The sequence below is a fragment of the Camelus ferus genome, chromosome 33 (genome assembly GCF_009834535.1).
Source record: "Camelus ferus isolate YT-003-E chromosome 33, BCGSAC_Cfer_1.0, whole genome shotgun sequence".
Classification (NCBI taxonomy): Eukaryota; Metazoa; Chordata; class Mammalia; order Artiodactyla; family Camelidae; genus Camelus; species Camelus ferus.
This window is the reverse complement of record NC_045728.1, coordinates 6,731,698-6,755,956: the sequence shown is the minus strand read 5'-3', so window position 1 is coordinate 6,755,956 and position 24,259 is coordinate 6,731,698. Positions and strand designations below refer to the sequence as shown.

General features: G+C 53.8%; 1 protein-coding gene across 2 annotated transcripts in view; it reads left to right on the top strand.

Annotated features, from left to right (window-relative positions):
• Positions 1-23,247, top strand: part of PKNOX2 (PBX/knotted 1 homeobox 2) — a 233,735-nt gene extending 210,488 nt beyond the window's left edge. For both annotated transcript variants that reach the window (XM_032472657.1, XM_032472656.1), the window contains 6 exons: positions 3,700-3,829; positions 4,282-4,379; positions 5,214-5,333; positions 18,973-19,049; positions 19,902-20,080; positions 21,043-23,247. In XM_032472657.1, the coding sequence (XP_032328548.1) occupies positions 3,700-3,829; positions 4,282-4,379; positions 5,214-5,333; positions 18,973-19,049; positions 19,902-20,080; positions 21,043-21,266 (828 nt within the window). In that variant the 3' untranslated portion in view covers positions 21,267-23,247. The remainder of the gene's footprint in view (positions 1-3,699; positions 3,830-4,281; positions 4,380-5,213; positions 5,334-18,972; positions 19,050-19,901; positions 20,081-21,042) is intronic.
• The last annotated feature ends 1,012 nt before the right edge of the window (positions 23,248-24,259 follow it).

Genomic DNA, 24,259 nt, shown 5'->3' with positions numbered 1-24,259 from the left:
CCTCAGCCCAGGAGCACAGTAGGCAGGGAGGCAGGGACGAAGGGGCATGTGGCAAGGACTGATCACCACAGCGAGGGGTGCAGCCCCGGATTAATTTCTTCTGTTGCTAAGTAAGGAACCCACGTGGTCCCAGGACTTCTAGGACAGGCTTTAAATCCTAGCTGTGCCATTCCCTTGTGGAGTGACTTTAGCCAGAGGAAGTGGAAGATGATTTATTGGGTGCCTAAATGTGCCCAGCCCTGCACTCTCCTTGGAGCCCAGCTGTCCGGCTCCAAAGCACATCTGTCCATAAGCACATCAGTGCTCTGCGCAGAGCCGGAAGACCAGGGTTCAAGGCAGAGCTATGTGACTCACGGAGGTCACTTCCATTCTCCGGGCCTCGATTCCTCTTTCGGCAAATAGAATAATCTCTCCTCTGCTGACCCCCTAGATAGTGGTGAGATTGAAATGAAATAGTGTGGTGCAAGGATGCTCTCTAATATTCAATGTGTATGATAAACAGGTAGTTTTCAGGCCCTCTGATCTTTGGGACCATCTGAGGGAGGTTTTTTGAAAACACAGATTGCTGATGGTCTCAATCAATGGCCCTGAGAAACTGTATCTTTAAAAACACCCCAGTGTGGAGGCAGGTTTGTGAAACAGCTCATATTTACAAATGTCAGAGATGAACACCATTTCTCCAGACCTCAGGGATGTCAAACTTTTGCTTCCTCTTCTTGTCCCGGCTAAGATGTGGCCAGCCCTGGCCCTGCCCGTGGTCTCCATCCATGAAGTTCTCCATTCCATTCCTTTGCTGATGTAACTTGATCACCTCTCAGCGCCTCCCAGCAAAGACCCAGAGTAGGAGAAGAGGGTAGGAAAGAGGAGAGTCTGATCCAATGCATAGATTGCCTTCAGTTACCCACACCGCGTGAGCAGGCATGGAAGCCAGCCAAGGCACAAGGCTGAGAACCAGCCAGAGTTTGAATAAGCCGATGATGTATGCAGGTGATTGCTCACCCTTTTGCCTCTGGCTAGTAAAAATGTGTTGGTTGAATCCCAAGGCATACATCTTGTATTTATTTGACTGGCTTTACACGTGTTTTCCTAACCCTGCTGGATATTTTCTGGAGTGGGGGAAGAAAGTCTGGGACAAATTTTTATGTTTGAAATTCCAAAATATCCTCACCCAGTGAGGAGCACTGTGGCATGGGTGATTCCAGACAAGAGATTCTTAAAAAGTCATTGCCATTGGTTTGAGGGTGAGTGGCATAGAGCACCCCCCACCCCCCCCGCTGCCACCAATTAAATTTATCTTCCAAGTTTGCCTCAGCTTCACATAATCTCAGTGCTGGTTTACACCCTGGGAGAATGGTTGGCTGGGAGGTCAGAGCCGACTCACAGCTGAGAAGTCAGGCTTTGAGGGCTCCTGGGTGTCAGCTTGAGGCCAGACACATCTTATAAACGAGGAGACTGAGGGCCACCAAAGGGCCATGACGTGCCGATTCCCAAATCCACCATCCTTCCTCAGAGTACGCTGCCTCTGTACTTCTGGGTTTTGGCTGTTTTTATCCACTCGTTTTGCCGTCAGTAAATATTCACTGAACCCCTGTGATTCAAGGAGCGCCTCGCAGCCCAGTTTTTGGCACAGGGTGGGGGTGTAGTGTTTGTGGGTGAAGGAGGCCTGCGTTCGCATCCTATTGCTGCTACCCAGCTGGGGGACCCTGGGCAAGTCGCTTGGGTTTCTAAGCCTCTGTTCCTTATTTGTCCCTCGGGGAGTTGGGGCACTCAAACTGTAAGGGCCCTTCCAGTGTCTGGGCTTCTGCAGGTCAGACTCAGCGTTACACTTAAGCTGTGTAAACGGGAATGCCAAGAGCCCTGCTCAGAGAAGAAACGTCACTGGCTGGGAGGCCCTCGGAGTGTCCCAGAAAGGAAAGGGCAGAGCGAGAGCCGCCCTCTCCCTTCCGCAAGGTCACAGTGGCAGAGGGGAGCCAAGCAGAGAGGCGGCCTCGCCCGCCCCGCCCACCGGAGGAGCCAGACGGAGGCCGGGCCAGGGAGGCAGGCTCCACCCCAGGGCTGCTTATTTATAGCCTGTGCTCCTCCGGGCCTGGGCTGGACAGTCCAGGGGTTAAAAAGACCGCCTTGGAGGAGATGCTGGGGGGTAGGGGCTTGGGGGGAGGTCACCCGCTGAATCAAGTGAGAGAGGTTGGTGCCGCCCGCCTCTTCCTGAGAGGCTCTGTCAAGTTCCCAGGTGCCGGGGTCTGGGAGGTGACAACCATGGCTGTCCCCTGGGCCTTTGGTTCTTCTCCTGGGTCTGTCGCTGCAGGTTTGCCGTCACTGGCTCAAAGTTTCCTCCTCACTCCACACTCTAGACCTTCCTGAGGCCTGAAGACCCAAGCTTCTCCTGGTCCTAAAACCAAAGCTAGGAAGCAAGGGCCTTCCTGCCCCGTTTTCTTGACGGCTTCCCTGTCTGAGTCCTTACAGCTCATGCCCGCAACCCCAGGCCCTGGGCATGGGAGCACGGGCCCTAGACGGCCGGCCAGCAGCCAGGTTCCCCGGTTCAGCCCGGGCTTCAGATGAGGGACTGTGGTCAGAGGTGCTAAGAGGCCCCAGCGTGCCCCCAAAGGCTCCCTCACTGCACCTCATTCACTGCCTATCTTGCTTTCTCCAAATCAAGCCTGGAGACCTCGACCTCTCACACCCAATTCCTTCCTCGCAAACCCTCCCAAGCACGGAGCACACCAGCCACCAAACAGGGAGAACTCACTGCCCCTTCTTGGAAGTCCACGGCCCGGCCCTGCCCCCTGTGTGCGCCAGAGTCCCTCCACATCACTTCCAGGCACTCACTGACTGGCTGCCCAGCTGTTAAGTGGCAACAGTGAAGGTGCCAGAAAAAAATGGTCTTCTTAGCTGCTTTGGATTGTCTCCGGGAAAGTGGGGTGGCAGGTGACAGTGTGAGGCCAAGTGAGACTCTGGGGGGGACTCTGCCGTGGAAGCCTGGGGGAGGAGGAAATGGAAGTGACGTGGGGCTCCAGTGAGATCCCCTAGAAGACAGATCATGAAGAGGCCAGACAGCTATTTTTCATTATTATGTAACAAGATTTCAGTAGCCACCATGTGCCAGGCACTGAGCCAGGTGCTAGGGATACGAAGATAAATTGTTGGAGTCGGCTTTGCAAGGAGCTTGGTATAACAGGCGCCGTGATACAGGTACCGAGAAGGGAGGCCCGGGGAGGGGGCGGGGCACCTGGAGACAGCTGAGTACGAAGGAGGGCTCGGTGCCAAGCAGGTAAAGCCTCCTTCTCAGCCAGGGCCTCGCACTGGAATCACCTGGGGAGCTTTTAAAACACCTCCCAAAGCCCTGGTCACACCCCTGACCAATTAACTTAGAATCTCAGGGGATGGAACCTGGCATCAATGTTGGAAATCCCAAAGTGACGCCAAAGTGGGGACCACTGGTTTATGGGGTAATTTATGTCTCCGGTTTGCAGGGGATGGAACGGCTAGAAGAATGACTGCCGTTGGTTGGTAGTTTTTAACACTGAGCCTTCTTATTCACGCTTTCTAGGAAGCTGTGAGAATTGCCTTTTGGACTTGGGTCTGGGAGGAACAGGAAGGAGGGAAGAGGGAAGGCAGGAAAGGGGAGGGGAGAGGAGTTTGGTGCTGTGGCATCCAAGCTCGTAGTGACATTGTCACAAACCACGCCTCCCTTACTGCCAGGACCTCCTGCAGAATTCCCCCAATTCCATGTCTGGAGTCTCCAATAACCCCCAAGGGATTGTGGTCCCAGCCTCAGCGCTCCAGCAGGGCAACATCGCCATGACAACCGTCAACTCACAAGTGGTGTCAGGTCTGTGCAGGGGACTGGGGGGAACAGCCCTGGGAGAAGTGTGGGTGACCCCCAGGGGAATTCCAGGGGTGGGGTCAGGACACTGAACAAAATGTCCCAGGAAATGGGAGGAGGTACCCTGCCAAGGGAGGGGCTCCCAGCTGAGTTTCTTGACTAAAGTGTTCTGTAAGCTTGTAGATAGTTAGCACCAAGGCCTGATTGTGATGGTTTGGAACAAATTGGGGTCAAAGTCTCTTGAGCCCCTCAAAGACCAAGTAAAGCTATTGTCCCTTCCCCAAACCACACAGACTCTGCTCCCTGGACCCCATCCCCCATCCCACCCCTCGTCCACAGGGGCTGAATGCCTCCAGAGTAGTGTTTACACGTGAGTGCCGAGTGGATGGGGAACCCTGCCTGCCCTCACGCCTACCCACCCCTATGGCAGAAGACTCCACAACTGGTTGTCTCCTCAGGTGGAGCGTTATACCAGCCGGTTACCATGGTAACCTCCCAGGGTCAGGTGGTCGCCCAAGCAATCCCCCAGGGAGCCATCCAGATCCAGAACACACAGGTGAGTGTGTGTGCGCAGTGTAGGTGCGTGCGCCTCTGCGAGGGCCCGGGGGAGGGCAGCTGTGACGTACACTCTCCGCTAGGCACTTTACATGAGTACCTCCTTCATCCTCATCCGTCCTCTCAGAGGTATCATTACCCCCGCTTCACAGATAAGAAGCTGGGTGTTGGCAAGGCTGTATCAACTCCTGGGACTCTGCTGCCTCTCAGGGTTACATCAAGGGATCCCGCACGTCCTATTCCTGGTCTCCGCTCCAAGCCACTCTGTAGCTCAATGGGATGGCGTGTGCACAAGCAGGGAGGAGGGGAGTGAGAAGATCTGAAGCCAGAGACCCAAGATCTGACATTAGCTGTGCTATCTTGGATAAGTCACCTAGCGTCTCTGAGCCTCGGAGTCCCTATCCATAGAAGAGGGGTTAATACCAACTGCACACAGCCCTATGCCAGCCTACAGGGCTGTTGGGAGGGCTCACCGTGGTACTGGATAGGAAAGCGCTCTGCAAACTGTAAAGTACCCCAGAAATGCTAGTAACTACTGGGTGGTTTATGGCAAACCTCTCTCTTCTATGCCCTCTGCATGACCCTGTTTCCTCTGAGTTCTGTCTCCCCCCACATCTCCCCCGCCCACTTCCTCCTCTCCTCCTTCTCCTTCTTCCCATCTCACACTCTCTGAGGGGCTGGTACCGGGCGACAGGAAAGGTGCCCTCCCCAGGGCCCTGAGAATGAGCTGGGGAAGGGGATTGGCAGCCAGAGGCTGCCGTCACTATGGCAACAGGTCCCTAGCTGCTGGCCTGCCAGGCTGCTGATACTGATTTTTTCTCCACGTGCCCTGAAGGTTAACCTTGACCTCACCTCCCTCCTGGACAATGAGGATAAGAAGTCCAAGAACAAACGAGGAGTCTTGCCCAAGCATGCCACCAATATTATGCGTTCTTGGCTCTTCCAGCATCTCATGGTGAGTGAGTGTGTGTGTGTTGGGGGTGTGAAGCTGCAGCGAGGGGTATGAGTAACCCCTTGGGCACCGGACTCTCCTGTCGTCCCCCGACCTGCAGAGGATGTAGCCTCAGAGAGAGGCCCTCTGATAGGGATACCACCTTCCAGAGGCCAGGTCAGAGGGCGGCTTACAGGGGACCTAAAGCTGGGAGACTCTCATGCTTTCTCCTGCTGCCTCAACAAGAGTGTGACATCAGATGTGGGAATGGGGACAGACACATTACGAAGATAGTTAAATGCTGGGCAAGTCCACAGGATTGTTTTGTGAACAGGGTGAGGGTACGTGGGGGCTGGGGCTGTGTTTCCTGGCCCAGAGCCCTCCTCCCACGGGCTGCTGTGTGCACCCCTGCCCTCTCCCATGGAAGGCAGTGCTGATTCTGCACCAGGACTCTGCTGTCTCCCGAGTCCTCAGCGCTGGGGGCGGCAGAGCGTGTGCGTCCCTTTCCCTCTGATCAGAACAGCCAGAGGGGGCACAGACTGAGGGGCAGTGGTTGAGCCCACCCAACCCAGAGGAGCAGCCCAGGCTGAAATCCCGGCCTCATGTGGCCAACTAGGCTCTGAGACACAAAGCTCCGGCCTTCAGGAGCCCCTGCGGCCACTCTCATAGAATGGCGACACAGCCTCGGATTTAAATGTATTGTTCATAAAGGTGCACCTGCCATGCACACCTACCATGATGGTGGTTGTGTTTGTGTGCAGTGTTAGTTGCAACAGACAGACCTGGGGTTGAATGTCAGGAACCTCCTAGTACCACTCAAGGGCTGTAGCAGTAAAGAAAGCCAGTGACTCTGGGCTGATTGTGTGTGTGTGTGTGTCTGTGTGTCTGTGTGTCTGTGTGTCTGTGTGTCTGTGTCTGGGGTGGGGAGGTAGATTCAGCGAGCACAGGAGGGCTCCCAGTGGTCTGCAAGCTCTTGGCCTGACCTGGCAGTAGCAGGCACACGGACGGAAGACGAGTGCCAAGCCTGGGGCCGTGGACATGTTAGCCTGCAAAATGTGGGGAAGAACCAGGAGTTGGGGGAACTCTTTCTTCAAAGAGAAGGAGGGAAATCCAGTGGACCATGGGAACTAATTAATCAATCAGTCCATCATCAGCCCTTCATTTGAAATGGGAGTGCCTCCAGAAGCCACAGAGCCTAGACCCAGGCAGTGCTCAGATCTGGGAATCTTAGGATCTCTGGCCCGGAAGCGGGGGTCTGGCCCACCCAGTGGACAGCCAGATGCTGGACGCGGGGCTGGAGCTCTGCATCTCCCACCAGTATCCACACCCCATCCCTGGGGCGGGAGGACTTGGGGCCATCCCAGCACTTTGCTGAGGAAGCACATTTTGAAAGCACCACCTCAGGAACAAACAATAACCAAACTGGGAGAGAAGGGACTGGAAGGCTGAGGGTTAACGTGCGGAGAGAAGGTTGGAGAGACTCCCGCAGCAGCCCGGTGACAGAGCCAGGGAGCCAGGGCCAGGCGCAGCCTCCGCCTCTTGCTCTGATTTAGTATCTGGAGCTTGTGGTGGGGGTGCCCAGGTGGCCCGCCTGTTCTCTCTTTCACGCTGTCGGAGAGCCAGAGGGCTCGGATGGACTTGGTGGCCCCGAGAGCCCAGCGTCCGTGCTAGGCTCCCAGCCTCACCCCCACCCCCACCCCCGGGAAGAGGGCCTCCCCCGGGCAGGCTCCGTCTCCGTGTTCTGACTTGTCACATCCAAGTTGGGGCAGCCAGGCTACCTCCCCACCGCCAGCCAGGGATCTGGTGGGGCTGGTGCGTGGTGGTGTGATGAGGTGTCCCTGCAGGGCCGCGCGGATGGTGGGAAGCTCATGGGCTTTTCAGGCTGCCAAACCTGGGTTCAAATCTAGGCGTTGCCTCTTATTCTGTGATCTGGCCACACTCACCTCTTGTGAAAATGCCAAGGAAGCCATGAAATAAGTGTGAAGGCCCTGCCACACCACACACGTCTTCATAAATGTTACTTTCCTTCGCTTCCTCCGCCCACTCCCACCCCCAGGCATGTTAGGACCTACAGCCTCACCTCTGAGGGGAGAGAAGGCAGGTGGAGGAGGGAGACCGGGCTGCAAGACCAGTCCCCCGCCAGGAGCCCCGTGTTCCGGGCTCACTGACTCCCACCACCTCAGCACCTCCTGCTCCCCGATTACAACTCACCCGCGAGTTATGTCTCCAGCCTAAGCCGGAGAGTCTCACTACCAGCCTCCTCGGGCTGTGCCTCCCCTCTGACCTCGGACCTCAGCTCATGCCCTGCCCTCTGTCCCACTTCCTGGTGAGCCCCGTGTAGGGCCCAGGGTCTTTGTCTCCCCCTCCATGGCCACCTGCAGCCGGGCGTGGGAGGGCAAGGAAGGCAGAGGTGGGGAAGATGGGTAGCAGCTGACACCAAGCAGAGGGGAAAGAGACCCAGGTTAGCTCTGGAGGAGGGACCTGGAAGGATGCAGGGGACTTGTGAACAGCAAGCCAAGCTTTTTGCCCGCCCCTCCCACTAGGCCTTCCAAGCCAGAACTCAGAACTCCTGGATGAGGGCAAGGAAGAGGAGGTGGGGAAGTCCAGGCCCTAGGGACTGAACGTAACACAGCTGTTCTCTGTAGACCAGGGCTGGCTCCCCGGATACAGGTGGGCTCACCCCCGCCCCAACCAAGCCCAGCTCAGGGCAGAGGCTGTAAAGGCTCTAAGTAACAGGACATAGTGGAAGGAAGACAGATTTTGAAACCAGGCAGCCAGGGTGTGAACTGAGGTCTTTGCACTGGCTGGGCAATCACTCTAATTCTGGTTCTTTGAAAAAGGAGATAATATCCATTTCCTCTGGCTGTGAACATTAAATAAGATAATGTATATGAAGAGTCAACCTGATACACAATTGCACTTAAAAATTTGTGAGTTCCCTTTGAACTTTCTAGAACAGTGGGCCAAGAGCCAGTTTTTGAGGCTAAGGCTCAACATTTGTGAAGATTATTTAGAGGTGGATGGCTGATCTATTAACGCCTCCTGATTTTTATCATCATTTGACCCTAAGGATATATTGACTAATACTGTCAACTCATCTGCGGTGTGTGTATCTGGGTGTGTCAGACCTACGTGTTTGGTAGCTCTGACTCAGCTGTGAATTGCTCAAGAAAAAGGATCACACGTGATACCTCTTCAGTGGGCCCTAAAGCATTGATTCCCAAAGTGCGTACCTTTAGGGGATGTTATAAGTGTTGCTCCCAAGAAAGCGTTCTGTGATGAAATAAGTTTGGGAAAATCTGGGTTAGACACAGTTTAGCTTATTTCTTTACCCTTAGTGTCCTAGGGGGCTCTGTGAGTGTGCAAGAGAGGGCGTGAGGCTTTCCCCAAGCATTTGATCTCTCTGAGTCACTCTTGTTTGCACTGATGCTTTGAGGAGCAACTCGAAGACTGTAGTGCGTGGGGAAATACAATTCTGTGGTAACACTGGATCACACATGTAGCAGCTCATTGGTTTTAGGAAAAAAAGAGTGGAAAGGGTGATGAAAAAGGGCAGGTCTCAGTATACAGCAGATGTTCTTATACCCAGTGCAGAGGGGACAACTAATTTGTTGACTGGTTAATTGGAAAAGTCAGTTGAAGAAAGGAACAATCATTAAAAAATATATTTTATTTTTATTTAAAAGGCACACATAATATATTTATCTGCTACTGTTGTGCTAGAAGGCCAAGGTCGTTTTCTGATTAACGCTTGTCATTTTACTTGCACAAACCTCTCCTATACTATAACATCTATACATTTCATCTTTATTTAAAATGGAGCAAGAACATGGGCATTTGGGAAGTAATGTGGCTGCAGGATCTTTCTAGCTTTTTATTGTGTTTCCCAGTCTCTTACATTTGTCTCACCTGATCCTAACTTTTAAGCACATTTGAGCTGGAGTCTTTCCAAAGCGTTCCACTTAGTTTCCTTAGCAACAATAACTCTTTGCGCTCATATTTCATTGGTTTACAGAATGGTTAATTCAATTACATGATGACAGTAACACGTGTAACTGGCGTAAACGATTCTGAGTACAAACACTGCTGACTTCCTGATCAGCAGATACGTTGGCTAATGAACATTCTACAAAGTAACCTATTCGTCTTAAGCCTTCAGGACGATGTGGACAGCAGTTCTAAGTGTTGGCAGAAGAAAGGGAGAGCGTCATATAATCTGAAGACATGTTTAATAGAGATTGGTTATTGGAACTTCCACTGTAAATGCTGGGGTTTCCTGCCGTCTTTCCCTTGGGCGGAAGTTAGTATTCCTTGATTCCTTTTGTCGTGTGTCTGAGGCTTCTTGTCATTTCTACTGTTCTACAGCATTAGCAGCTACGGAAATATATTCAGATGACAGCCTGCTCCCGAGACGGAGGTTAAACCCCAGAGCCTTTTTGCCGTTAGGCTGCGGTGAGATTGGGCTGGTTTCATCCATTAGTTCCTTGCTTCTGGGTCCCTGCAGAATCCATTGAGATTTTCTTGCTGTTGCATTTTGGCTGAAAGCAGCTAAACCCCTGCTGGAAGCAATCATTTCACAGCAAACCCAGACCGGGCAAGAAACCTTGCCAGAGAGTCCTCTCTGTGGAGGAGGGGATGGTGCTTCTTCCCCCTGCCCCAGCTCTGCCCTCATCCCCTCTGCTCCAGATCCCAGCCTCCCCCTGTCCTGCCTGGGCGATTCTGCTCCTTTCCATCAAAAATATCAGTGTTCTGTGTGCTTCTGCCACCCAAGAACATGAGCAACTTTCCAGAGTATTTACTGTGTGCGGGAGGGGATCCAAGAGGGGACACCAAGCCTCAGTGGCCCCACCACCCATCAAAGGAGCCCCTCCTCCATTAGCCATGCAGGGCGCTGGATTCTGGCCAAGCATCCTGTCTCATCTTCCCACATCATCATCATCTTGCTTCATCCTCCCAGCCAGCCTAGTAGGTGGTACTACTGTTACCCTCATTTTACCCATAAGAAAACTGAGCTCAAAGAAGGTAACTCCTTCCCCAGGGTCCCACACGATTTGAACTCAGGTCTGTTTGATTCGAGACTCTAATTTCGTCCCCACTCAGTGTACTGCTTCTGCGTTGACCCAAGAAACCACAGCATCTCTCGGCTCCCACGCAAAGTCCAGCCAGGGTCACGGTTGTCCTCTATGCCGCCATCCCACCCCCACCTCGACTTCGAGGTGACTGCACTTCCACCCACCACACAGAGCTGAGGGCCTGGCTTGCATAAACTTGACCGTGGTCACAAAGGCTGAACGCACAAAAACACCAGGGGCCTTCTCTGTTTGGTTTTTTGGTATTGAAATATAATTCACATATCATAGTATGCACTTTGAGTAACCGTACAGTTCAGAGGGTTTTAGTGTATTTACAAAGTCGTGCAATCATCACTACTAACTCCAGTATACTTTCATCACCCCTGTGGCCATTAGCTGTCATCCCCCTGCCCCTAGAAACCAGCGATCTACTTTCCGTCTCAGCAGGGTTTGCCTATTTTGGATATTTGACATGAATGGAATTGTACGGTATGGGGTCTTTTGTGACTGGCTTCTTTCCCTCAGAGTGATGTTTTCAAGGTTCGTCCATATTGTAGTCCATATCAGCGCCTCACCCCTGTGTGTGACTGAACGATGTTCCATGGTACAGGCAGACCACATTTTGTTTATCCATTCATCAGTTGATGGCTATTTGGGTTGTTTCAATTTTTTGGCTTTGAGTGATGCTGCTGTGAACCTCCGTGTCCTTCACCTGATTCTGAGCCCACCCTTATCTTAGAGGCTCTTTGTCAGACTCCCAGCTATCCTCGCCCACAGGCCTAGAGCCTCACACGCTGGCCTGGCTCATCCCTGCTGGGAGAAACAGACTGCTCTGCTGCTCCCCCAGGTACAGTGTGTGCCCCGCACACAGGCTCCCAGCCAAGGAGGGCACGTGGAGGTGAAATCCAGTTGGCTGCCTCTGTGCCTTGGTGTTGCTGTTAATCACTCAACAAACCTCAGTGTGCCTTGCTCCATTTTTCACTTGAAGGGGTCAGTTAACTTCCCCGATGTCAATTTTGTCTTCGTAAAGTGGAGCCTATCACACCGACCTCTGGCGATGATCACTGATGTGTCAAAAAGCCACAGGGCCTGGCAGAGGTGGAGTGGGCAGGGCTAAAGATACAGGGGGTGTTTTTAACCCCTCTGGGCTCAGTTTCCTGATGTGGAAAATGGGAATAATGACGTCTACTTCCAAGGTGCCTTGAGAATGCAGTGAGAACACAGGTCGAGTGCTCTGCACACCGCAGTGTTCCGTGAGCCAAAAGCCCGTCAGCTTCCGAGAAGCCGTTGTGAGGTGGGCGGCAGAGCGGCAGACCCCCGTGGGACCCCAGCAGACGGGCTTCGCGCTCTGGCTGGACTGTCGGGGGACAGATTCAGACCTTCCCAGTGATCAGAGCAGAGGGCTGTCTCGCTGAGGGACAGTGGCCCCACAGAGCCAGCTGCCCACCCTTTTCAGGGCAGCACCCAGAGAAAATAAGAGTAAACCAGCTGGGCTGCTGGCAGCTGGAGACCAGCCAGGGGACTGCCGCTGCCCCAGGCCCCGCCAAGCCAGCCCTGGGGCCGAGGATGGCACTGACTCTGCATGCTGGTAGCTTATCTGAGTGCGATCCTGACAGCACTGCCCTGTGGGAGAGGCTGGCCTCAGGGACCTCTGTAACGCTGAGATGCTGTAACAGGGTCTGGCGGAGGAGCTGAGATTTGGGCTGGGCCTGGAAGGATGGCTGGGATCTAGGACCGGGTAGGAAGAGAAGGAAGAGCCATCTGGGTGAGAGTGAACTCTGGACTGATCATCAGTGCTCCTGTCTGGCCTGTGATCCTTGCTGACCGAAGGGACTGACCCCTTCCTTCCTGTGAGTGTGAAATCTACTCCTCCCTCTCCTCTCACCCTTGGAGCCTGGGGAACCATGTGGCCCCTTTTCACGGCCACGGCTGTCTTCCCTCCCATGCAGCTCAGGTGTCTGTACCTTTGAGCTTTGGTAGAAAGCACACCAGGAGGCCAAAATCAGGCCAGCTCAGTTCTTGGCTGTGTTCATCTTTTTATGCCAAAGAAACAACAAGGGCTCGGATTCCTGCCTGTGGCATGACCACTTTCTCCCACCAACCCTTTGCCATAGGGATGTAGGGAGACAGACCCCCCCAAAGCTGCCCTCCAACTCCCCAGGAAGGATGGAGCTTGCTGGAGAGGTGCCCTGGGGCAGCCGCAGTCCCAGCGTGTGTGCCCCACTGGCCACTCCACCATCAGCGGGGCCCAGGGAAGGAGACAAGATCGGTGGTCTCCATGGAAGACCCGACCTTGTGGACAAAGGCCAGTCAGCCATAGGGCTGAGGGAGATGAGCTGAGAAGAGAGGGGTATGGGAGACCCCTGGCTTGCACTGAGCCCAGGACACTCAAGGGAGCCTGCAGCTCCCAAAGATTCCACCTGAAAGGTGTCGACACCAGGGGTCCTCTCCCCTCAGCAGGAGTCAACACTAGGGGAGATTCAGCGTCCCCCAAGAAGCCGGAGACCCGGAGGAAACGCCCCCCTCACATGTGCACAGGGGCTGGCGCAGTCCCAGCATCTGAGAAATGAAAACCATTTGAAAAGAGGAGCACGTTTATCCATGAGCATGAGGGGCAGCTGGGGTCTTGTCATTCAGGAAAGCAACCTGTGAGTTTCGCGGAGAGGGAGCCACGTGCGCTGAGCAGCAGGTTTATTTTATGTTGCTGAGTATTTAACAAACACTCGTGGCGTGTGCCAGGCACTGTTCTGAGCACCTGTAAATGTTAACTCATTTAATCCTTATTAAACAGTCTTGAGACAGATGGAATTACTTCCCCATTTTACAAAAGGGGAAACTGAGTACAGGCCCAGGGTCTCAAGCTGGTGAGAGACCAGGATCCAAAGCCAGGCAGTCTGATTCTAGGGTCCCTGTTCTTGCCTCCTCCTCACAGTGCTGCCTCCGAGACCCCTCTAGAGAAGTGGCCAGTATGTTTGATGGACTCTGAAGGACCCCCTCCTCCTCCCCACACAAGTATTCTTGAAACAATCAATTGCAGGACCAGCACTGTTAATAAGCAGGGTGGCCTGATTCCAGCTAGAATTCCTGGGGAGTCTGAATCACTGATGCTGCGCCCCCGCTCCACCCTCTCCTAACCATCCTCACACCCCCCACATACAGAAAGGGAAGGGTGACAAATGTCAGTTACCCCCTAGGTTTTTACAATCCTTCATTCAACAGACATATTAAACACATGGCACGTGCCAGGCAATTCCTCAGTGCTGATGAGGTGGGAGTGAAAAGAAAGGTGTGGACCCTCTTCTTGAAAGCTCACAGCTGTCTGGTTGGAGCGACAGACAAGCAATCATCCTTGCAGTGTGTGGAATCCTGGGGAGGGGAGCTCTCAGAGCTCCTCGGAGGGACGTCCAGGTGGGATGAGAGGGTTGGGGACAGGTTAAGAAGGACCAATCTTGCGGCAATGAGAAGGACAGATTGAAAATAGAAGCCAGAGGGAGGGAGAGCAATTTTGTAATTGCAGGAGGGTGACAAATGGAGGGCAGTAGATTTTTACAATGAAAAACTGTACAGCAGTTTACATGAATATGGTCATCACACAGAGCCACCATAGACGGGTCTCACAGCTGGCTGTGCAGTGAACTACATGCTGTAAGATTCCACTTACAGAGTCCCCAAACCAGGCAAAACTAAACCATAACGATTAAGAACGTAACACAGTAAAACTATAAAGAAAAGCAAACACGTCATTACCATAAACATCAGGTTATCTTGGGGGAGGATATCTCTGGGGTAGAAAAGGACCTTCTGAGGTGCCAGTAGGATTCTATGGTGGTCACACGGGTGCTTGTGATAATACACGAAGCTGTGCCCCTTAGCTCTGTGCGCTCTTCCATGTGTGCCCAGTTGTAAGTGGGGAGGGGTGTGGAAGAGAGCGAGATGGGGGAGTGGGGCGTCTGAGCGAGGGCAGCATGGCAGGGGAGGGCGGTTCCCTGGGAGACCTCTGCGCTCCTCTCCGTTCTAAAATGAAGTGTTTTACGTTCTTCCAGAAGAAATGTCTCTTCCCAGTTAGGCTCTCTGAAGTTGGGGTGTGTCCTGCCATGGATGGCATCTTAGATGTGATGACATGTGGTTGTTCTGGGGCCCCTCACCATCCTGGCTGCCTGCCTCCCTCTGGCTGGTCTCTGGCCCCCCTAGAGCAGTGCCAGGCTCACAGGATGTGGCTCCTGCCCAAGCTGGCCAGGAGTGAGGAGGAGGGTATGGTTGAGCCCCAGGCGGTGCCGGTCACGGCGAGAAAGTGGGACAGGAGAGCGGCTCCCAGCCCTGCTCCCGCAGCACGGGGCTGACTCACACCTTCAGGCTGCTGGTCCCCACGGGCTGTGTCCCCCGGGCACCTGGCCGGCCTCCTGCTTGTCCGCACAGGCTAGGAGGGGGCGGATCATCTCCAGGTGGGCTCTGAGTGAAAGATGTGGCCAGGGGCTTACGAACAAGCCTGGCTAAGCTGCTTTCAGACCCGGGACCCGGGAACCCACTCTTCAAATTGAAAGATGCCGTCAGCTTCAGTTTAGCCCAGATGAGACTTGAGTTATGGGGCCAAACAGGAGGCATCAGGGAAAGAGTTGGGTTAGAAGTCAGTCGCTTCCTGGTGGTAACTGTGGTGCCACAAAATGCCTACTCAGTATAAACACTGTGATTCCCTTCCCTGGAGCCTGAATGTTAACGACACAGTGTCGGGGGGCGTCACTCCGTTGTGCAGAGTGAGTCAGGGGCACACACGTGCTCTGCCTGCAGTATCTCGTCCGATCATCTGCGAAGCCCAAGGAGTAGGCACCCTCCCGCTACTTCCGTTTTAAGCCGAGGAAACTAAGGATGGAAGGCGTAGAACAATAAATGGCCAAGGTCATGCGGCTGACTAAGCGGCGGGCGCAGGACTTCTCCAAAGGCCATGCTCTGAAGCAGCAGGCAGCACTGCCTAGCCGTGCGAGGCTCCCTCATTTTCTGGTCAGGTCTGTCTCCTCTAGAGGGCTGCTGTCTGTCCCCTCCCTCCCGACTCTGGATGCTTCCTCCAAATAGTGATCAGAATGCGGCTACCATGGCTCGATGGCTGACCGGGCTCTCGCTGGGTCCCTCTCCCTGTCCTTGGCCCTGAGCCTTTCCAGCTGGGCTAAAAGTAGCCCTTACCGAACCGAGGGCTGTCCAGGGGCCAGGCCTATTTTGACTCTGTCCTCAGGAATCATCTGGTCGGAGGCGTGTACAAGCTGGACCGCTCCCACGAGCACTCAGATGTGGTGCCAGGAATGTTCTGACTGACACACCTGTCCCCAGAGCTGGGCCAAATGCTGCCGCTCACCCCATGGCCCCCACCACGTGCCTCCTGAGATACTGGTCCCAGGACGGGTGGGTGGTGGGACTCGCACCTCAGGAGGATAAGGGGTTTGTATCCTCATCCGTAAGGGGACAACCGGCTGTGACACTGCCTCTGCTCCCCCCGCATTAAATATGAGGTGGTTAGTCTTTATGAGCTTCACTCAGAACGGAGGCCCACCAGAAGCCTCCTTACAGACAGCAGACATCATCTGGGGGAGGCTGAAGGGCTTCCCTCTCTGGGGGTCTTTAATGTTAGAAGAGATTTGCATCTGACTGGCTTGGAATATCAGTCCTAGTTCAAGGCTCCGGCCTGGAATGCCAGCCTCTCATTTACTAGGATGGCTTGGCTGTCTCCAAAGTCCAAATGAAGTCCCACCTCCCCGGGGAAGTATCCCCTGACCAGTCCAGCCCCACCCTTCTCTTACCACCCGAAGGGAACTTACACACTACTTCTTTGTTTTCATTCTTTTTGTTTGTTGGGGGAGGGGGGTAATTAGGTTTATTTACTTATTTAATGGGGGTACCGGGATTAGGACCTCACGCATGCTAGGCACGAACTCTACCACTGAGCCATGCCCTCCCCCCACCGTTGCACACCACTTAATAGAGGGTTTTCCCTTTGTCTGTAGCGTTTCCCTCTAAGCTGTCAGCCGGGTGTCTTCACTTGCAGGCACCTGGGGTGTAGCAGCTTCCGAGCATTTGTAGGGTGATGAACTGGCATGGTTGGCAAGGCCAGCCTTATTCTGCTCAGGAAACGAGCCAGCCTTCTTGTGCTGGCTCTCTCATCCTTTCATACACAAGCTGAATATCTACTCTGCCTGCTATTGGTCTGGACACTGGAGATATGATGTCTAACAAGACTGGGTCCCTGCTTGAGAGCAGCTCCCAGGAGATGGGGAGACATCATCATAGACTGGGCTAAAGGCAATTGCTCAAATGCAGCTGTGACTCGCTTTGCCCCAGGGAGCTGGGAAAGGCCTTACAGAGGATTTGATCTGTGATAGGTCTTTGCAGAAGCTCATAAACAGGCAGTGGGAAAGCGGGAGAAGGAGCATCCAGCAGAGGGAAGAGCATGTGCAATGGCGTGAAGGGCCTCGTGGGTCCCGGGAAGGCCAAGATGTGGCCGTACTTTCTTTTTCTTTTTCTTTTTCTTTTTTTTTTTTTTTTTGAGGGGTAAGTAATTAGGTTTATTATTTCTTTCTTTATTTATTTAATGGAGGTGCTGGGGATTGAACACAGGACCTCATGCATGCTAAGCAGGCACTCTATCATTTGAGCTATAACCTCTCCCCCGTGGCCGTATTTTCGATGCATTCTCAGACTGGCTGGCCCCGGACAAGGAGGCTGCTCAGCCCCTTATCATGGCCAGAGATTGGAACTCCATGGAGCAAGGGAGGAGGGCATGGCCACCACCCCTCCCCAAGAGGCTCCAAAGCCCCTCCTCCTCTGCCCTTGGGGGCCTCTCCTCCAGCCTCCCTCTGCTCCTCCCCAGTTAGGATGAAATTGGCTCCTATGACACTGATGTGCTTTCCTTCTTGTTAGAATCTTAATATTCTGTGGATCACACGTCCCAGCTGCCCTGGCATGGCAGTCAGGGTCAGAGGTGTGAATTAAAACAACACACAGTCCTGATTGCTTCAGTCAAGGGATGCTGAGGCCACTGAAGGTTGCTTTCCTTTGTCACAGATAATGAGAGTTCTACCAAGGCTGTTGATCTCAAGCTCATTCCTTAGAGAGCTTTAAACACCTTGCCGACACCATCCAATAATAGTATGAAAAGCAGGCTCTCATTGGGCACTTTACAAGGAAAATTTCATTTAATCATTAGATGACTTTGTGATGTAGGGTTCAGTGACGTGCTCTCATAGCTCGTCATGATAGAGCCAGAATTTGAGCCTCGGTCCTTGGGACTTTGGGAAACCCAAACACCAGTGTCTCATACCATCTCAATTAAAAGGGATGATTCTAGCCTGAGGACAGCTTGGCCCTCTACCCTAAGCACCCCAAATCTCCCCTAGCTGCCAGGGCAAGGCTCTGACCCATTCAGCCACTCATCATACCTCTATTGCAAGCCTACTGGGTACCAGCTGTTGTGCAGAAGCCTGAGAAAGACACAAAGACACAGAGACCCAGTCATCATGGGACTCACCACCCAGTGGGATCCACTGCCACCCAAAACTTTCCTGGTCTTTAATGGGACCTGTTCAGCCTTCCCAATGCTCTGGCCAACACCTGTTTCTCCTTCTGAGCTTTTCTGGTGCTCAGGACCCAAACCACAGCTCCCACTGCTTTGTTTCTACTTTCTTTCACTCAGCAGTCACTTCCATATCATTTACACGTAGAGGGCACTGGGGATGCGTTAATAAGATGAATTAATAAGACCTGGTCTCTGTCCTCATGAGGCACAATCTAAGAGACAGAAAAACATATCATCAGTGCAGGGACGGAAGACCCCACCCCACTTCCTCACTCACCACCCCCCTCAACGATGCTGACTGCTCACAAAGTGACATCATGGAGTGATGCAGGGAAGACCTGAGTTCCAAGCTGATGCCACCATCCGGGGCACAGTGGAAATAGTCATTCAGTGTCTTCATCTGTAAAGCTGGGGACAACAGTACCTCCCCCGCCTTTACAGAGTTGTAGTGACACGCTTTATTAAGTGAAATTAAGTGCATGAAAGCATTTCACAGGCTATAAGGTATTATACTCAAGCAGTGGTTATCATTGTATTTATCTCCTAGGGTGCCTGCATAAATCTGGACACATAGTAGATACTCAGTAAATGTCAGTTAGTTTAAATTAAATGCATTCATTCACCCCATTTACCACCTTCCAATAGTCCTGTGGGCTTTTGAGGCTGTTGTAAATCCTAACACTAATGCTGCCTGACCTGCCTGCTTGGGGGAGGCTGTGAGGACCAAGTGAGGATGTGGAAGTGCTTTGGAAGCAATCAATATTGAAATGTACCATCTCATGGGAAACCATTTGGTCCCCCATCACAGGGGGCTGGGCTGAGGGTGGGGTGGCCCCCCACAAGCACAGAGAAGCCTCCCTCCGAACCCCGGGCCCATTCTTTCTAGAAACAAACATTACACTTTCCCCTGTTTGGGCTTCCAAACCACCGGAGCTGCCTGGCCCGGGAGAGAGCCTGTGTCGTGGGCATGGTCCGCAGGGGGACCAGGCTCCCTCGTGCCCACCCCTCACTCGCCCTTCACCTCTCCTTTCAGCACCCCTACCCCACGGAGGATGAGAAGAGGCAGATTGCAGCCCAGACAAACCTCACCCTCCTACAAGTGAACAACTGGTGAGTTAGCATCCCCGGCCCAGAGGCTCAGACCAGGGGCCACTTGCTGGCCATGGGAATGCAGAGCAGGGCAAAGAGGCTAGCGTGCCCAGTCCTGCCTAGCGAGCCCTTCCCTCTGGGCTAGAAGCAGAAAGCCTGACTCAACACCAGCGCCTGTAGCTTCATCTGCAGCTTCGTGGCGCCCTCTGCTGGGAAACTGTGTCAAGAACAGCACTGGGAGCTTCCTCCTGAGTAGAAAACCCAGCCCTGCTTGTACTACAGGCGCACAGAAATGCCTGCATCCCAGGACCCAAAGGGCCGCCCGTGGTCATCTGGTCTACCCACGACTCATGTGAATGGAACTCAATCTAAAATATTCTGCAAAGTTGGGTGTGGGAAGGAGGGAGAGGAGTCGGCAGTTCTGACCCCACAGGGATCTGCGAGCTCCCTTCTCTGTGCCTGGCTGGGCGGTCACAGAAATCTGAGAGCAAGGTCTGGCTGGATGGGAACGGAACCGTTGCCCTCTGCAGAGAGGTCAGAGGTTAGTGCCTTTGACTAAGGGGATTCTTTCTTCCTCTGTTCAATCCTGACAGGTGCAGAGCAGAGATTCTTGCCCCCCTGCACACATTTGTCCCACGCTGGCCTGTGGGCACCAAGCCCCTGATGATTTCACAAGCTCCTCGGTGCCCAGGGCTCGTCCAGCTGTAAACTTTCACGCCCTAGACCAGACCCCAGTCTGTTCTGTACGAAGATCAGCTGCTGAGTCCAGAAGCAGTTTAGCGCTCTCTGCACACACCTGCACACACCTGTGCACACAGCCCTGCCCTCCACCCCTGGTGGCTACTGACCCGTCTCCATCTTTACCCCTGTCAGGTTCATCAATGCCCGGAGGCGCATCCTACAGCCCATGCTTGATGCCAGCAACCCAGACCCTGCCCCAAAAGCCAAGAAAATCAAGTCGCAGCACCGACCCACCCAAAGATTCTGGCCCAACTCCATCGCTGCAGGGGTGCTGCAGCAGCAGGGCGGTGCCCCGGGGACAAACCCTGACGGTGAGAACTACAGGGGCCTGGTTGGGGGGGGCTCCCGCCGCTCCTTGGGGACAGGCTGGGCACGGAGTCAGAGGCTGGACATCAGCTCCCCGGAGCTGGTTATCCCTACCTGGTCCCCAGCCAGGGCTGTATGTGAGCTGGAAAGAAAGGGGGGTTTTGCATTTATTTTAACAAGCCCAAAGCAAGCTCACAGAGACAAGTGGGAGCCAGTGGGTGGTCATCTGAGTCTATGGCTGCTCAGCAGAGCCCCTCTCCTCACTCCCACACCCGCCCTGAGTCCCTTAGCGCCAGTCAGTGCTTGCACAGTTCCCTAAGAGCCCGGGCCATCTATAAATACCGAGGCAGGCAGCTAGCTTGTGAACAGAGGCCACGAAGAGCTTTGTTTTCTAGCTTCTCCATCACACCCTCCATATACACTTTTCTAATTGCCAGTCGCCTGGTGCACAATGAATAATTCAATGAGCCAGACATTTTATAGCCTGGCATGTGAAGCTCGCTCTGTGTGGGAAGAGGAGCGGAGGTGTACACATGTCTACGTGCGAGTACGTGGTGTGTACCAGTTCCTGTGCGGTGGGCAATAGTCTTATGAGGTATAGTAGAAATCAACAATTTTAAGCTAGACCAGCCATGGAGAGACTCCCCGCTGTACCGTGCCTGCCTGTGCCACCCTGTGCTGGTGCCTCCGCCGTCTGAGACTGGTTCCTCCTCTTTAAAATGGGGATGATAATACCTATTTAAAGAATTCTTTGAAAGTCAACAGTGTTTGACGTACTTGCATAGAAGATACTCAGGAAATGTACCCAGGAGTGCTTTGCTTGGGATGGGGCGAGGAGTGGCTGACAGTTGAAAGGATGGGAGACTTCCTACCAAGGAACTGTCCAGCTTAGGACCTCACCACCCCACCCAACTCGGTCCAGAACTGGGTTTCCTGGGCCTGACCCTTGCCACCTTCCCTCATGTAGGTTCCATCAACTTGGACAACCTGCAGTCCCTGTCCTCAGACAATGCCACCATGGCCATGCAGCAGGCTATGATGGCCGCACACGATGACTCATTGGACGGGACAGAAGAGGATGAGGATGAGATGGAGGAGGAGGAGGAGGAGGAGCTAGAGGAGGAGGCCGATGAACTACAGACAACGAATGTCAGCGACCTGGGCTTGGAACACAGTGACTCCCTGGAGTAGTCGGGCAGCCCAGATGGCACTGAGCGCCGTGCAGGAGAGGAGTGTTGTCAGGAGGGCTTCAGGGTGGGGGGGAAGGGGACACGGGCAGGCCGCCCCAAGGAAGTTGGGCCCTAGCTTCCCAAAATCAGTAGCTGGAAGAAATGCAGAGGAAACACCTGCTCCTTCCCGACCACCAGGCTTCAGCGAGTGCCCCGGCCCCACCTCCCTAGAACTGCAGAGGACGCCGTTTGATGGGGCCAGTCGAGCAGCCTCAACGGAGAGGCAGGAGTGAGATCTGGACTCACCGAATCCCTGAGGACAGACGGCACCCACGGCCCCCTACTGAAGGACTTGAGTTGTTTACAAGCCCTGCACTGCGAGGTGGATCAGCGCTGTTCACAGAGTGAGCCTTTGCCAGGGGACAGAGTTAGGAGGAAAGGGAGAGGCAAAGGGGGTCTGGCTTCCACCTCCAGAAGGTTTCTCATCTCCTTTGAGAGACATTCAAGGGCAGGAGGGAATCTAAATGCATAACCAATGGCTGGGGGTGGGGGAGGGTGTGAGGCACCACATCTTGCAGATCAGATCAGGACTTGGATTCCATAGGGCTCCACTCACTCCTCCAAGGCCCTGTCTCCAGGCAAGGCCACTGTGGACTTAGGAGAGAGGGACAGGAGCCGCCAGAACCACCTTATCTCTCTCTCCTGGAAATAAATGGTAAGCTAAGTTGGTGGGCTCAAATTACAGGAGGTAAAGAGGAGTCCCATCACCTGGGTTGCCTCCAGGACACAAGGAGATGGCAGAACCTGGGCTAGGAGCCTTATCAAGGTGACCTTGGGGACCACAGCCATCCCCAGGTGGTCACAGAACTCAGCTCCTGTAACAGCAGGACAGTGGTGTCTTATCACAGACGTTGCAGCCCTCAGATGGAGCTCCTCACATGTTCCACCCCCTCCATGGGCCTCCAGAGAGGGTGGGGCCAGGTTAGCTTGGATTCTGTCCACCCCTCCAGTCCCGCACTGCCGTCCCTCTGCTACCAAGCTGGCTCCACCAGCCTTCATCCTCTCATCTTCGCTCCATCCTTCAGAGAAGGCAGAAGAAACATTGGAAAGAAGCATCCAGCCCACTGGGAAGCCAGGGGCTGGAGAAGGTGCTACATCCCTCTTCCCATCAATATCCAAAGTGTGCGGGAGGGCCCAGAAAAATGCACCCCGAAGCCAAGGGGTGCCCCACCCCACCCGCCTCGCTGTCCGACACGCACTGGAGGAACTGGGGCTCCGTGAGGAGGAGTCTTCCCACTGTCTGCCCCAACACACACCCTCCCACCCCAACTTTCAAGCCCCCAGGATTGGCACCCCACTCCTCCCGTCCCCTCCCACCCCTATGGCTGTGAATGACAGGGCTGATCACACGTGTGTTTTCCATTGAATTTAATTTAATGGACTTGCAGTTTCATTTGTCAGTTGTGCGTTGGCCATCGCCGTCATGGCAGGATGTGAGTGGTTACCAGGCTCAACTCGAGGGGCCCCTCAGGGCCCTCCGAGGTGGAGCAAAAGGATGGTGGTGGCTTTCCTGAGGTCTCCCTGAGATGAATGTATTTCTCCCCCAAAAGAGCTGATATTTAATGTTTTAATAGGGATTTTTGAGAAACAAATAATCTTATTTATAATCCGGGTGAGCCAATCATTTTTTACTCCATTTTGATGCCATAGGTAGAGGGAAGTCTAGCTTTTTTGGCGTGAGACTTTTGCAACGTGCAGTGGGATAAAATACATTTCCTGTTCTGGTTCATTTTTCTTGTTAAGACACACACACACACCCTTCCACTCATCACGTTGGACAGGCATCCCACCCCAGCACAGGCACACCTGCACACACGTGCCCACACATCCTCCTCCCAGCCCCCTCCACCTGCCTAATGTTATGCAACCTCTTCTGATGTATCCACCAAACCAGTACTGAATGTGGCCGAGAAGTTTGCAGTAAACCTTATTACCTACCATAATTCTGGTGCGCGGTTCTGTTTTTCTGTGCTTTGGGGTTAGTGGGACCCTGGACCAAAGAAAATTTGGAGGCCTCAGCATACCCCTTGTTGACCTGACCACCCATGAAAGGGAGCGAGGAAGAGGGCTTTCTGGGTGTCCTCAGTTTACATGTCTGGGGAGGAACACAGCCAGGTGTGGCAAACGTGTCTGGCTCGAGGACAAAGAGAGAAGATGGGAGCTCTGCACTGCCCTCTACTGGCAGTCTGTCCCCATAGCAGGGGCGCTCAGACCACGGTCCCCTCTCCACCACGCTCCACCTCCCTCCAAAGCCTTTGCTTTTGCTGCCTCAATCCGAGGTTCCAAGGGTTTTCACCCCTGAATCTGGTGCCACCACTGCCTCTCCCCCAGCTCTCACAAACCCACCTCGCCCCATACCTCAGCTCCCAGGACTCGGGGAGGAGATGCAGTCGTGACTGTCACATTGATTCCAGTTGCGCCCAGAGAGGGGCCTGCCCTTTAAGTCCAGAGTTCAGCACGCTATTCCCTGGAGCAAGAAGATTAGAGACAGCTTATCTCCCTAACTAAGCGAGAAGCAGTCTTTTTGTCACTTTCAGCCTGGAGGTTTCCTTATCTGCGCCCTGTTCTGGGATGTCCGGGGCATCAATTCAGAAGCAGGACGGGGAGTTCCTCATTCTCATTCACATTCACAAAGGCTGGAGAGTTTACACGTACCCGCGGACACCCTCTGGCCAGGCTGAAGATGGGGAAGGGTATGGTCACACAGGCAAAATGGGCCCCCACGCAGCTTGGACAGTGGCCCCCTAGGTCACCACCCTCCCAGAGCCCAACCCTCCTGTCACATCCAGAGAGTCCTGCAAACACAGTAGAGGCCCTGCCTCTGGGCAGTGGAAAAAGTCTCAAGATCCACAGGAAGATGACACCCAGAACGTCACCTCCTGGAGCCAGGAAGATGGCTTTCAAAGCAGTGTTTTCCAAGGAACACACTATTAAAAGATAGGCAGTCAAAAAAAA